The sequence below is a fragment of the Solanum pennellii genome, chromosome 10 (assembly GCF_001406875.1).
Source record: "Solanum pennellii chromosome 10, SPENNV200".
Classification (NCBI taxonomy): Eukaryota; Viridiplantae; Streptophyta; class Magnoliopsida; order Solanales; family Solanaceae; genus Solanum; species Solanum pennellii.
In genome coordinates, this window is record NC_028646.1 from 75,441,022 (window position 1) to 75,457,353 (window position 16,332).

Here is a 16,332-nt window from a genome sequence, read left to right on the forward strand (position 1 = left end):
CGCGATTCTTCAGCTTTTGGAGAGATTTTTCGAATTTCAAAATTCGAAATAGGCCTGAAATCCCGCCCTCGAACCGAAGCCCTAAACTCTCCTTCTATATAAACCCCCACCTCTCTTCAAAACGGGGGTTGGATTTTTGGGTTGAAAATTTTAGGTTAGCGATTTTGGTTGGAGATTTTTGAAGGAGAAAAATGTTGGCTGTTGTTGGCAATTTCTTGGTTGAAAAAATTTCAGAGAGGGAGAACTTTTTGGGTTAGAGATTTTTATCGGAAAAAATTCGAAAAGGCAGAACTTGGGTTGGACGTTTTTTTTTGGTTAAAAACTTTGAGTGTTGGAATTTTGAGGGTTGAACATTTTATTTTTAGAGAGTTTCGGGAGGAAGAAATTTGGTTGGACGATTCTTCTTTGGGAAAACATTTTTTCCGTCTGTTGTGGGAGAACCATCGAGATTTTTCCTTTGGTTTTCCTCTTGTTCGTCTCGGAAGAAGAGAGAGTTTTCCAAGGTCGCAACGAGCACAAAAGTTAACAGATTGGCGAGCTAACTGACCCAGCAGCTTCCATCTCGTCGTTTGGGGGTTCGAGTTGTCGTTCGAGTGTGGAATAGCCGCTCTGCTCGTCGTCCCCGTCGCTGCTCCTCGACAGGTAAACACCCCTTTCATGAAATTTCCTTCTTTTCTTGGTTTCGGTGTGATGGTTTGAGGGTGAGAACCCGATTGTGCTGTTGTTGATGGGTTGATATCATTGGGGATGTTTGCTGAATTCGTTTTCGTTTTTGCGTTCGTAACCCACTTTTTCTTTGGTTACTTGTTTAAATAAAATTTTATCCGGATTTTTAGTCGTCGTATTGATATATGTTCCTATTGCCGAGGTGTGATGGATGTCCTTGTTATGATAGTTATGCTTAAATTTTTGCGATTCAGAGTGTGCTCTTTCTTTAATTTGAGATTCAAAGTGTGTCTCCTCGCTGCTCATTTTGCTTTTGTCCAATGTATAGTTGTTAGCGAAGACCAAACAGTATTGGTTTGTCGCTAGTTCGAATCTCATGTTCGTATTTTGATATTCCAATGCTTAAAGGCTGAGTAATTTTAAATCATTTTGCAAGTTTGTATAAATTTGGTTTGGTTAAAATTGTTCTTCAACCTAGACCTGAGCCTTGTTGTTGTCTGTTTCACCCTTGTTTCGTCCAATTTCTAATTGAAAATTCCTTGTCGTTTATAGTGGTCTCCTGAAGAATGCGAAATGGTTTTAAACTGTGTTTATTTCTCGATCCTGCTTCATTCTCGCGTTATGTCTCTGTTTAACCATGCTCTTCTCTTTGCATTCTATATTTTCTCGTGAATACTTATGTTTACGTGCAGCATATCAGTTTTAGAAATGGGTCACGTGGCTTTGATTATGCATATTTATACTTCACTTCATTTTAAAATGACTTAACAAAGTCCCTGCCATTTTGTTTCTTTTGCTTTAAATGAGCATGTTCACTATAGCCTTCAACATTTTCTTTTGATATGATAAATTAACGTCATTAGATTTCATTAAATAGAGCTGGTTATGCTAAAGTATGCGGTGTGTTATTGGCTGATTCTGCAATATGTTTTCTCCCTCAATATTTTGGGTATATCATTGGTTAACGGCTATGCTTCCCCGGAAGATTATGTGTCAACAAGTATATATACATGTGCCATCACTTAGTATCGTATTTGCTCATTAATTTTGTCACTTTAACTTGGTTCATTTGGTTTTCCTTTAGAGTTGGATATTTGGGTTCAATTCAAAATCCCTTATTTGTTCTATAGTTTCGTATACTAATCCTTGTGATCATTTTATTTGCATGTAACATCGATTCGAGTCTACTTTGGGACTCCATCCTCGCATTTCTCCGAGTTGCAGATCCTTGAGTCAGCCATTTCCAGTCTAGAGATCTTAAGACCAATCTGCAGTCTGAAAACAGCAAATATGGTGCTGTAAAAATTGGTTTACAAGTGTTGCAGAAAGCTGTATACCAGCTATATACACAGTGTATACACTGATATACAGGTCGAAAATGCACAGGAAATCTGAGTTCGAAATCTGGGTTTGTAGAAATGAAGATATGCTGCTAAAAGGGAACTTTCAACTATCGAAAGTTGAAAAACAGGCTGATATACAGCCTGTATACACTGATATACAGAGATGTTATACCTTAAATAGGTGTAAGAAATATGAATGGCAGCAGGCGTGCGAAAATTCGAATTCCATGAAGATCGAAGGAGCTTGGGGAAGGCGTGTTAGAAGATTTTTTATTTTATTTATTAAGTTGTATTTATTTTGGGCATAAGCCCTCGTCATTTTTACTTTTCTTGTATTTATTCTTGTATGTTTAGATTAGGACAGGTACGAAAGAGAAAATGGGTCGAAACCCAAAAAACAGGTGGGTCCAAAACTCGGTCAAGGCGAACAGAACCCGAGTTTGGACCCAAATCTCTCTCTCTCTCTCTCTCTCTTTGCTATTGTTTATATTTTTGCTTTGAATACCTTTTAGTCTAGGATTGGAAACTCCAAACCCCGCCGAGACGCTTTTCTATTTTACTAAATTTAAAACTAAGCCTTAAAAGCGATAAAAATTTCAACTTGTAAATTTGTCTAAATAAAGCTTTAATAAGTTCAACTTCAATTCGCAAAGGTTAAAACAAAAAATAGTCAAATAAGTTAATTGCCGGAAAATCGCAAGTTAGCGGAGTGTCTTAGGTGCCTTACACCTTCCTAAGACACTAATATGAATCCCGAACCCTTTTAAAGGTTTCCAAAACGATTTTTTCTGTTTAAGTTGTTTTGGAAATGAGTTTTCTTGATTTTCCTTAAAAAATTAAGTGGCGACTCCTAAAATGTCGAAATGTCTTTAATAAAACAAACGCTAATCAATCATTTTTTCGATAAAACACCTTCCGCTTCCTTCTTTCATGTTCAAAGCTTAATTAAAATTGAAATTTAAAAATTGATGTGCTATAAGCGTGAATCATTTAGATTGAATGATATATCGAAAGTTTTGAGGAGATTTGAATTGATTGAAATTGAAAAACTATTGATCTGTAATATACTATGTCAACAATGTATATAGATTTTTATAAATTTCTAATGCTTAGTTATATATATACAATTATACCTTATTTATATAATATTAATGCATCATATATACACATATTGATACGTTATTGGACTTTCGAATACATGAGTAGATATCAAAATACATAGGTGAGGGATGTAGAGAGGGAGAGATGTATCTAAGAGGAGTATAAGGATGTACCAGCAATACATAGGTGAGGGATGTAGAGAGGGAGAGATGTATCTGAGAGGAGTATAAGGATGTACCAGCAGGAGGAGAGTGATGTATCCGAGATATGATTTTTGAAATTTTTTTAAAATGGTAGGAAATTTTAGAAATTATGGTAACACAATATTATCTAGATAATTTTTCCTTGATTTTTTCTTGAGCAACTTTCACATATAGCAAACATAAAAATCATATTTGTAAAAAGTTATACACAAAAAGATTAAATGTTTATGATGACAAAATTGAAAAACAAAAAGAAATCATGTCATATACAAATACAATCCATCGTATACGATGCAAATCAAACAAAAAATTATTAGTTGCGAATTATACAAATATGACGAATCATACATATACAAATATGACTAATTATACAAACTCGAAATCAACCCACATAATTAATTATTAATCTTAGTCACGAGTGATAATTATATCAAAAATTGTAACTATAATGAGTAATTAAATAGTACTCCATAAGTTTATTTGAACGAGTAATTTTCTCATTTTATTATCTTAATTAGAAATTTTCAGTTTGTTGGATTTTTTTTTAATGTAGCTGTTCTTTGAATTGGGTCGGGGTGGGTTGAAAAGATTTGATTGGTTGAAAATGTGACATGATAAATAATAAGAATAACAATAATTACAAAAGGAGTTATTAGTTTAAAGGGTAAAAATAGATTAAAAGTTGAAATGAGGAACATTTGTTAAGCTTTTCAAATAGTCTAAAGTTATTTTTAGCCCTTCTCCCTATTTTAATCTAACTAGAAAAAAATCTACAATAGAAAAAGTTATCATAATCATCCTATTTTTTGAAAATGTTATTTTAATTATTTTTATAATATTTTAAGCGACCCACTATCCATTATTTTTTGGTAATAAAGTTGTAATTATACACAGGAAAAAGAAACTACGCGAAAAAAATTTAAATAAAACTATCGTAGCTTTTGCCGCTATGTAAGATTCTTTATGTCATTACTAGTAAATTTTCGCCTTATGATTTAATAATTTATATTAACTTGTATCAAAATTATGTATATTTACATGCTCATAATTATAAATTATTATTTATTTTGTCCTTTATTTTATTTATTAATGTTGTTTAGTGTGTATTAGCCATTAATAATAATTTTGAATTCAGACTCTAAATTTTTTTCGATCATTATTTCAATAAATTTATGATTTATAATTTCTTTTATTTATGAAGTTTCGAAAGATCATTTTTCTTTACCATCAAGCCAAAAAAAGCCAAAAATGTCACTTTTTGACGCAAAAATACCAAAAATACAACAAATTTCTAGATGAACCAAAAAAGGTAAGGGATGGTCCCAACGACAAACAAACTACTGTTTAATCATTTTCGTTATTAATTTGTGACGTTTTTTTTCAACAATTTCTTTTTTATTTACTTGTTAGTTGTGCTATATCACACAATTTTTAAATATTCTTTTTAAAAATTTTATTGTGAAAATTAAGAAGGGCAACTTTCACATATAGCAAATAAAAAATTCATATTTGTATGTTATAGCAATTTTGCATAATTGCGCTTCATAGCAAATATAGAAACTGTATAATTCGCTATACATATACAGTTGCAGCAAATTGTATAAAACAAAGTGTATAAAATAAGAAAGAGAAAGACACTTGGGCAGAGAACTGTGTAAAAACGAAGTGTATAAAACGAATTGTATTATTATAAGTGTATAGAACGATTATATACAATTTGAATTTGTATAAAATGAGAAAGAGAGAAAGATAAAAGAGACTTGACAAGGAATATACAATTGAATCGAATTGTATAAAACGAGAAAGAGAGAAATTAGATACAATTTGAAAATTGTATAAAACGAGAAAGAGAGAAAGGCAAAAGAAACTGGGCAGGGGAGTATTTTTATTGTATAATTATAAGTGTATAGGACGAAAATATATGTACTTGCATGTGTATATACAATTTTCTCACGCTTTATACAAACAGAAACACAATTTATACATTTCGCTTCTGTTTGTATAAGTGAGAAAGGCGAGGGTGGTGAGCGAGATTTGGGAGAGTGGCGAGCGAGATCTGAAAGAGGGGAGAGAGGGGAACAAAAATATATGTATTTATACAATTTTCTATGCTTTATACAATTAGAAATAATTTTTATACACTTGTATTTGTATAAAAAGTGAGGAAGCGAGCGAGAGATTGGAGGAAGTGATGAGCGAGATATTTGGGAGAGAGGCGCCTGACAATTTTTTTGCAAACGTTTGCTATGGAGCACAATTAAATCAAACCCTAGCTACTCTATTTATTTTAGGTTATTAGTTTGCTATTATATAGATAATGATGCAAGTGTTAAGTTTCATCTATGTTTAATGAAATGGGATTGCATTTCATGTAATCTATGTCCAACCAGACTTGATGGAGTCTATCTCATCTTATCACATTCTGTATTTCTTTTTTTACAATATAATTTGGTTCCATAGACTTAATGCTATTGATATTTTAAAAAGTTAACCAGTCTTATAGTAGAGGCGTATGAAGAATTTCGAGAGAATATGTGTATTATTATGAAAAGGTGAATTCAAGATATAAATTTGAACATCACAGTGATTGAGAAAACAAAGCAAATGAGCACGATAAAAATGAATGATCTAGTTTTTGTTGAGATAGATAAGACGATTGAGGAACCCAAGAGGGAACGTGTTGGCTTGTATGAATCCAACACAAGTCAAGGGACCTGTGGTAAGAAGAGTAAAGCTTAAAAGTAAAAATAAAGATGTTTACGGGAAACCTCCTTGCTCAAGGGAGAAGAGAATCACGACATGTCACACATGATTTCTCAACTACTTCACTAACTTAAAGCAACTTGTGACAACACACTCTGGTAATCACAAAGGGTGTAACACCTTTATTACAAGACTCGAAACAATCACCCTATCTAGGGATGACAATGGAGCGGTAATGTGTGGGGTTGGGGCAGTGTGGATTGAGCTTAACCCGTAAAATTTTTAATCCGTCCTGCCCCGCAGAACAATTTATTTCATTTTCAACCCACACCGCATAATATTTTTAATTTTTCTTTTTGTAGTTAAGTTTGATACTTCAAATATAATTCATAAAAATAAATTCATGTTTCATTAAGTTGTATTAATTAATTTAATAGGATAGTGACTTAAAAATTTTCTTTGTGGATGTCAATTGGAAAACATGTAAAAACGTATTATTTTTTATTGAACCATTTTCATTTACTATCTTGAATGTTTTAGCAGTTTAAAGAAATTATCTTAATAAATAATGTTTAATGACTCTTATAAGATGAAAAAAGTTAAAACTAAGTTTAAGCCCACATAAAATCATATATACCCGTAATCCACTCCGCCCCATGTTAGTTTGCAAAAAATCCACTTCAATTCGTCCCGCATCTCACCCGCCCCGCACAACCTTAAATCTGCCCCGCTCCACATGGCCTTAAACCCATCCCGCTCCGTTGTCATCCCTAACCCTATGTCCAACTTATCGATTACTACCTCTAGTTAACATAGATTTCAATCTAAACACACATGATTTCTCAACAACTTCACTACAAGCAACTTATGACAACACACTCTGGTAATAAAAAAGGGTGTAACACTTGTATTACAAGGCTCAGAACAATAGCCCTATGTCCAATATATTCAACTACCTCTAGTTAAAATAGATTTCAATTAAATAAAAAAAAAACACCACATCTAACTCTAGCCATGAACTTATCTTGAGAACGATTACAACTGAAATGATCTATGTTCCGTTATGACGTTGGAATAGATCTTACAATATTAAAGCATAAGACACCAAACTCAAACAACTATAGATACATCGCGACTTGACTTGAATGACTTACACTCGAGAGATCAAGTCCCTCTACTAGATTACATAATTTGTTAATTCATCAAAACATCAAAATGTAAAGGAACACAACCTAATTCCAATTATAAGACTGCACAACATGATTATGATGAGCAAATTGTTATGTTTGTCCGCATGTGCATGTACAAAGCTTTTCAAGAAGGATTCTGACAAAACAAGTTGGTATCTAAATAGTGGTTGCTCCAAGCACTCGGCAGGCAACAAAAAACACTTTGGGTGTGTTTGGTATGAAGGAAAATGTTTTCCGTAGAAAATATTTTTCTAGAATATGTTTTCCTGAAAAACAAGTAGATTTTTTGGACTTATTTTCTCATGTTTGGTTGGTGAGTAGAAAATATTTTCGGTGTGTTTGATTTATGAATGAAATTAATATTTTAGGGGTTGGGGGTGGGTGGGGGAGGGATCGGGTAAACAAATAAAATTTTAAAATTGAAAATATTTTTTAAAAATTGATGTTTTTCGAAAAAAAATGCAATTTGAAATTGGAGGAGAGTTTTGGAAAATGTTTTCCTTAATTTTTGAAGGGAAGTCATTTTCCTTAATTTTAAGAAAAATGAGTTGATTTGAAAAACATTTTCCAAAACTTTTATCCCAACCAAACATGAGAAAATTGGAAAATATCTTCCAGAAAATGTTTCCCTTCGTACCAAACACACTCTTTATTTAAAAAATTGAAATTAGCCAAAAGAGTAAGCTCCTCACTATATTAGGTTCCTAAAAATAAATGAAAAAAAAACAAGAAGTTCCCTTTCCAAATCAATCTTTTCTTTGTCATGTATTTTGAATAAAATAGGCAAGTTATTAAAATTAGCCAAATAAACAATTCGTAGGTAAATCACATGCATGTTTGTGGATATTTTAAGTACATAAAAACTTTTTTTAAGTGTCACTATAATTTTTATCGAAATCTTTAAAACTTTAGAGATTTTTCCGTTTAAATATTTTAAAACATAATAAAATTTTAACTTTCTTTTAAAAAATTAAGAAGCGACTCTCAATCAATTTCAGTATTTTTGGCTTTCAACTACTTTTTCAAACAACTTCATTTTCAACGTGATAAATACTTACCACATAATGTTGAGACGTGTAAGATAAACCATTCTACAAAGCACACTATATATACAAGCCCCTTCCATATTCTTTCTTCATATCTCCAAAGTCCAAAGAACTCAAAAAAAATGGCTAGTATTCCTTGCACCATAGATAATACTAGTTTCTTCCCAAGAAAAACTGTTGTTACTTATCTTAAAGCCATACCAAATGTTGGTGAAGCTCTATTTGGTCTTAAAAATGGTACAAGTGGAAGGATTACTTGCAAGGTTACATACAAAGTGAAGCTTATTTCACCAAAAGGACGTTTTGAATTTAATTGTCCTCAGGATGTTAGCACTCTTGACCGAGCCGACGAAACGGGGCTTGATCTTCCTTACACATTTAGGGCTAATGTTACCATTCAGACTCACAAGGAGAATGAGCTTGAGGGCTAAGTTCAATGTTTATTTGATGATTGAGCTTTTAGTTTTTATGTAATGACTTCTTTTGTTATCACAAAAATTGCTATATATGTACCTTTTTTAATAAGTCGATGATGATTTGTACTATGTAGGTAAATGAATAATGATGGAAGTATTCATTTTCATCTCAAATGGTTTTAACACCTCTATTACAAGAGTCAGAATAATAAACCCTATGTTCAATATATCTACGTACTACCTCTAGTTAAAATAGATTTCCATAAAAAAAAAACGACCACATCTAACTCTACTAGCCATGATTGAGAACGATCACAACTGAAAAACTGAATTTAGCGAGAGAAAAATTTTGTAGTTAAACAACAAATCCGTTAAATTCAGTGACGAATTAGCGACTGATTACTATTAATAACGAACAAAATAGCAACAAGTAGCGACGACTGTTATTAAATGCAATGATTTTTAGTAGTGTATAAGTTATTTGTATAACGGTAAGAATATATATGAGCTCCTTTCATAATAGAAGGGTATCAACTCTAAATGACCAAATTAACATATATATAAAATCATTCTTTTTTCGAAAAAAGGCCTAAAATACCCTCAAAGTATTGAAAATGGTACAAAATTACCCTCCATCCACCTATTGGCTCCAAAATACCCTTTCCACCCACCTATTGGGTCCAAAATACCCTTGTCATCCACCTTTTGGTTCAAAATTGACCACTTATTTAACGATTTTATATTTAAACTATTTAAATATTTTTAAAAATACGTGGTGCTCAACTATTTGTTATAATTTAACTTATTAGTATAATTTATATATCAATTCATTACCCACCCATTACTAATTAAATTCCTCTTAATAAACCCGTCACATTATTAATGCAAGCTACTGCCAATTGAATGTTTTTACAAATTATAGAAGTAAATTATCATAGATTCAAGTGGCTAAATAAAAATCACCGATAAACTTAAAAGTCTGACTATGTTCATCTTAATGATTTTTACGTCTCAATTATGTGATGTTACTTCATAGGTAACTTTTTTTCAAAATAATATATTGAAGGTTTTAAAACAAATCATAAATATTTATAAAATTATATTTAAAAGAAGTGCATGAATTAATTCGGGATGTATTACTTGTTTACCTTTAATCATAAATTTCTAATTCAATTTTGAAGAAAGTGTCCTCCTAAATAAGCTGCTCAACCTAAATTTAATTGGGATTTTGATTCAGACTTGAATAATTTTGGATGTCATTTTCAGGAATCTATAATTTCATCGTGTTTTAGTAGTGTTTATGACGATTTTGATATTATAATTGGATCATTAATTGAGTGAGGTTTAGTTAGTAATGAGTGGGTAGTGAGTTGATTTATAAATTATATTAATAAATTAAAATTATAATCAACAGTTGAACGCCAAGTATTTTAAAAAATATTTAAAGAGTTTAATTTTAAAACAATTAAAAAAGTGGTCAATTTTGAACCCAAAGATGGATGACAAGGGTATTTTGGAACCAATAGGTGGATGAAGGATAATTTTGTATAATTTTCAATACTTAAAGGATATTTTAGGCTCTTTTCCTTTTTCTTTTTTTTGAAAAAATTAAGTGATGATTTTCGCTTTCAACTACTTTTTTCCAAACAACTTCATTTTAAACATGATAAAATACTAGCCACATAATGTTTGACACGTGGAAGATAAACCAAACCTTACCCTTCTCTAAAAGCACACTATATCCACTAGCCCCTCCTTTATTCTATCCTCCTATCTCCAAACCAAACCAAAGATTTCAAAGAAGTAAAAAATAAAATGGCTAGTATTCCTAGCACCATAGTTAACACTAGTTTCTTGCCAAGAAGAAGTGTTGTTACTAGCCTTAAAGCCATACCAAATGTTGGTGAAGCTCTCTTTGGTCTTAAAAGTGGGAGAAGTGGAAGGATTACTTGCATGGCTACATACAAAGTGAAGCTTATTACCCCAGAAGGACCTTTTGAATTTGATTGTCCTGATGATGTCTACATTCTTGATCGTGCCGAGGAAACGGGGCTAGATCTTCCTTATTCATGTAGGGCTGGTGCTTGCTCATCTTGTGCTGGAAAGGTTACTGCTGGAAGTGTTGATCAGTCTGATAGCAGTTATCTTGATGATGAACAAATAGATGAAGGATTTGTGCTCACTTGTGTTGCTTATCCAAAGTCTAATGTTACCATTGAGACTCACAAGGAGGAGGACCTTGTTGGCTAACTTCATCATTGACCATTTTACTTCTTTTGTTATCACTAAATTAGTTGCTATGTACCTCTTTTATATAAGTCAATGATGACTTGTATGACAATGATTTATGGAAGAGTTGACAATTTTCATCTTTATTTAACTTGTCTCATATTCGCTTCAAAATCAGAATTTTCGTTAAGGAATGTACGATAATAAAAGATTAATTATAAGGATAATTGGACATGAATACATGACCTCAAGAAATTTTCATTAACCCCCAAATTATTAGTGTCCCCTAATTCAGGAATTATAACAAACAAAGCAACATTTAACGAACTCAACAAACAAAGCAAAGCACATAACACATATGTTTTAATTGAAAACAATGCACGAAGAATAAATGGTACATTCTGTTTTATTACATTAGAGAATAAAATGATCATTAACGACAATTAATTCTTAATTGTCGCTAAATATGTATTTTTAGCGACAGTTGTCACACTACAATAAAAATAATTTTTAGTATATATATATATATATATATATATATCATTAGGGGTTTTAGTGGTTCGATTTGAATCAGTTATTGATTAAAATCAAAACCAAACCAATTCAATTGGTTTTTCAAATTTCTAAAACCAAAACCAAATGAAAAAAATAAGGATAAATTAACTAACTACACACCTTTTTACAACTTATTTTCTATTATTCCCCATCCTTCTTAAAAATTACAAAAATCCCTCTTTTCTTCAATTTCTTTCACTTTTTCAGATCCATCACTCTAAACAATCACCCTCACGATTTTTTTCCTTATTCACGCCTAAAATCACTCCATGGTATCACTAATATCTCCATCACTCCATTTTTGAATTTCAAATCTTTTCTTTTTCTTTTCCAGCTCACCAATCTTCTTTTTCATATTTCAAATCTTTCTTTTTCTAGTATCTTCTTCTTCGTCCACTTTTTTCTTTCTAATTCATTAATTATAAATTTTTCAAAATCTTTTTTAGCTTTTTCATCTATAATTTCTTATATATATGGATGAGATATATACGGACGATCTTCAGATTGAATATCGAACAAAACGAAGCAAAAAGAACTAAAGAGAAGAGATGAATCAGTTACTTGTCACGCGACGATGGAAAGTTACATATGGATTCTGATCCACCGTTTAGTGTTGGTCTTACCCGATTACGTTTACAAACGGAAGTTCTCATCCCTCATGTTTGTGATTCGGAATCGATGAAACATGTATTTCAAGTTCTAAATTACCCATTAAGAAAGATTCGGAAAAAAAGGGGGGAAGTAGAATATGTTACTAAATACTCTTCTCTACCCGAGCTTCATATTTTCAATGTATCTAATTGATTTTAATTTATAATTTAATCTATAATACCTTTGTTTCAACACCCTTTTCTGTCTAAGATTCAGATCGTTTATGTATCTAATTAATTTTGATTCATAAATTTATGTATAATGCATTTTTTTAACTTTCTAAAATATTAAATCTGTCTTTTTTAGTGTTATCACTGATATGGTATATTAATGCTACAGTAACTTTCGTTGTTATGCAATGTATCATGTTTATATTTACGATATTGATAATCTTCTATTTTGTTTATCAGGTTCAATGTAAATGTATTTGATACATAAACACTCTTGAGTGTATCAAGTTCTATAATGTATCTTTAATCGTATTCAAATTTAAAATGATATGTAAACAGTAACAGAATCAATTGGATATTATGTATCTGCATTCTTTAATGTTTGTTCAGTCTTATTCATGAAGAAGTATTTCGACTTTAAATCTATTATGAAACAACACTAAAAAAAAGAGAACAAAGTCGGATCTGTCTTATCATGTTCGTCTCTATCAAAGGCACAAATTTTCAATGTATCTTGTCTATTTTATTTTGTAATTTAGTTTTTCGATACAATGACTATGTTTTATGCAATGTACCATGTTTATTTAACCTAATGTTGTAGATACTTCGACTAGTGAGATTTATGCAATGTATCATGTCTATAGTTATTATATTGATACATAATCTAATGTTACTGATACTTCGACTAGTGAATTCTATGCAATGTATCATGTTTATATTATTATACCGATACATAATCTACTATTGCTGATACTTCGACTAGTGAGTTTCATGTTCAATTCAAACGTACTTGACACGCGAGTAATGTATAATGTATCATTTACAATATATCAAGCTTTATAATGTACCGATAATATTTCTCAATCCCATCAAATGGTTTTCAATTTGATTTCCTTCGAATAAGATATACAATTTGATTGTATAAGATATGCAATTTTTCAATCACACATAATTTGATACACACTAATGAATATGATATGTTTATACAAATTACTGCTAAATACTCATTAGCTTGCAATGATACATTTGTACAAATTATTGATACACATTATTGGCTATGATACATTATAAAAATTACTGCTAAATGTAAGAATTGAATGAATTCGATTTGATCATTGGTCGTTTCTATATTCATTAAAACACACAACTATAAACATGTAAACAATAACTAAAACAAATTGATTAACATGTATTCACAATGTAGTAATATCCAGAGTCATTTCAAGTCAATATTTTCATTATCTTCCAGTGCCATAAAAATGTAAACAAGCGTAAAACACGACATGTTAAACTCATGATCATCATGTTATTGCAAAAGCAAAAGTAAAAAAAGATATTGTTCACAAAGTTGAACTGCAAAATATATGATATTATAATAAAAAACAAACACAAAAAAGTTAAGCTTGATCTCATCACTAAATATCATCACTAACAAACAGATCGACCTTGTATTCATTCAGATTTAGATCACCCATTGCTTCCTAGCTCTAAACCACTGCTCGCCGCGATCAAAATATGGGGATCGTTATAGTTCTTGATATAGTTGCACAGTAGCACTGAATTTCTTGTAAGGATCAGAACAATTGAAATATCTGAATCATCTCCCCAATCATCTACAATGGCAGATTTGAGATTCAAGATTTCGAATTGATGGAGAAGATGAAAATTTTGATTTTTGAATTTTGTAAAGCTATTACATATTTGAATGGATTGATATCAATTCGATTTTGCGTGATTTATTGGAAAAAAATCGAATCTGCGTGATTTGTGGGAAAGAAAGTCGGCTATGCATGATTTGTGGGAAATAAAATCAATTTTACATTAATATTCCTTATTAAGTGCAACAGACAAGTTTTATAATGTATCACATTTAATGTATCCGGATGAAACTTATGTATCTAGATGACTAATATTTTAAGAGATTTTTGTAAAATAGAAAATAGTAATGATATAATGTATTTTAGGGTCTTATACTATGTGTTTTATGTAAGTTATTCAAATTATAACCATCGGTTTGGTTGTTGTCGGTTTGGTTCAGTTTTTTGTTTTATTGGGTTTGAAAGTAATATTGTTTTAAGGACGTATGTATCTCGATAGACACAAACACCAAGTACATGAACAATCTACATAAAAACTAATGTCAATTCAGTCAAGCAATTAAGCAATATTAGAGTTATCATTACACGGACAAAGTGATTCAATTAAGAGAAAGTATGACTATTTTATGTGAAGTACACTAGGTAAAGACTAAAATGAATTATGATGAACTTGGATTTGAGATTATTTTACTTGGGGTAAAGTGTTGGCTTAAAAAAATGGTAAGGTCAAAGATTTAAGTTAATTAAAATTTAACAAAATATTTTAATTTATTTATGAATAATATATAAATAATTATAAAATTTATATATCTAATTTGTCGGTTCGATTAAGTTATTTTTCCAGTTGTTTTTTAGTTAAATCAAAACCAAACCAAATAAAATTTATAAATCAAACTTAATCAAATATCAATTTTTTTAAATTAATTTAATTCGAATTATTATTTAATTTAATTGTTAACCATAACTATGAACAAATCCTATATATCATAATCATTTTTTTGAGGTAAATTAAGGGTCACCCTCTTTAGGGAATCTCCCAAAGACATCACATTTATATATTTGTCTTTTAATAATTTATTCTCCTTCTTAATTATTTGTCTACTTTTAAATTTGCATACTTATTAAAAAAATAATTATTGACATAAGGAGCTTACTATTTTACTTATATTAATTATGAAGTAAATGATTTAAAACTTTAAAATTTTTAAGAAATTGTACTTCAAAATAATTAATTAAGAGTTTAAATTATTTGTCCTTTCTTATTTTATTAAAATGAAAAATAAAATAAAAAAAATTAAAGGACAACTAAAAGAATGGTCAGACAATTAGGAATCGAGGAAATATATTACATTTCTCAATGTGTTTTAGGTAAAAGTCAACCTCATTAATTAACAACCGTTTTAGTGGTTCTTTTTGTTTTGTGAGGATGCATCAAAAGTAGATCGTAGGTATTTCATCAATTAATGATAAAAGATATAATACATCTTAATTTTGTATCTATTACCCCACTAAACAATTTTGATTAGATATAATTATATCATTTTTGTCCATTTAATATATATAGTGGTGTGCACTCTCTTAAAGAGAGTGAGCAACATATAATAAATAATATAATTTTATTTTTTATATGTATTTTATTATAAAATATATTTTCTTATTTTTTTTGTTATTTTAACTTTTTTTCCTTTTTATTTTTTCTTTCTCTTTCTTCTTCGAAAATTCATTATGTAATCTCCATCCATTAAAGTTTCTTACTTTCAATGTCATCATTCTTACCACAATTTCACCTTTCTTTTCTAATACTATTAATTTTACTCTCTTTAATTTTAAAATTTTATCTAAATACTTTTTCAAATTTCGAACAATTTGATAAACCCATTAGATTTCATGATGATCAGAAAGTATCATATATTTTTTTTGTTCGATTTCTATTAAGTTTTTTCAATTTTTGGGAATTAATTGATTCTTTTAAAATTATCATTTCTAATTTTGAATCTATATGAAAATGAGTAGTTTATGATACCTTCTAAATTTTCTTAGAAAAATAATTAATTTTGCTATCAATAATTCAATAAAGCCTAAAAAATATATAAATTCTATAAAGAATTTGACTAGAAGAAGAAAAAAGTAAATAAAAATTTGGGAGTAGGACTCAATTTGACGTGGGGTGTAGGAGGTGAATAAAAAAATAATAATGGAGGAATGAATCTGTCACGACCCAAAACCGAGCCGCGACTGGCACCCACACTTACCCTCCTATGTGAGCGAACCAACCAATCTAAACCCTAACATTTCAGTTTAATATCAACAGAAAGTAATGCGGAAGACTTAAACTCATTAATAAAAACCAATTCAATAACTTCTAAAATTCAACATCTATTATTCCCCAAAATCTGGAAGTCATCACCACAAGAACATCTATGATCAAATTACTAAACTAAGAGTATTCTAAGAAGCTAAA

General features: G+C 30.1%; 2 protein-coding genes across 2 annotated transcripts; both read left to right on the plus strand.

The window, feature by feature from the left end:
* Window positions 1-8,364: 8,364 nt before the first annotated feature.
* On the plus strand, window positions 8,365-8,836 carry LOC114074181 (ferredoxin-1, chloroplastic-like). The gene has a single exon (XM_027912042.1). The coding sequence runs from the start codon at window positions 8,375-8,377 to the stop codon at window positions 8,681-8,683; it is 309 nt and encodes a 102-aa protein (XP_027767843.1). The 5' UTR covers window positions 8,365-8,374; the 3' UTR covers window positions 8,684-8,836.
* A 1,580-nt stretch (window positions 8,837-10,416) lies between these two features.
* LOC107032013 (ferredoxin) lies at window positions 10,417-11,043 on the plus strand. Its single transcript, XM_015233566.2, has one exon. The coding sequence runs from the start codon at window positions 10,484-10,486 to the stop codon at window positions 10,916-10,918; it is 435 nt and encodes a 144-aa protein (XP_015089052.1). The 5' UTR covers window positions 10,417-10,483; the 3' UTR covers window positions 10,919-11,043.
* The last annotated feature ends 5,289 nt before the right edge of the window (window positions 11,044-16,332 follow it).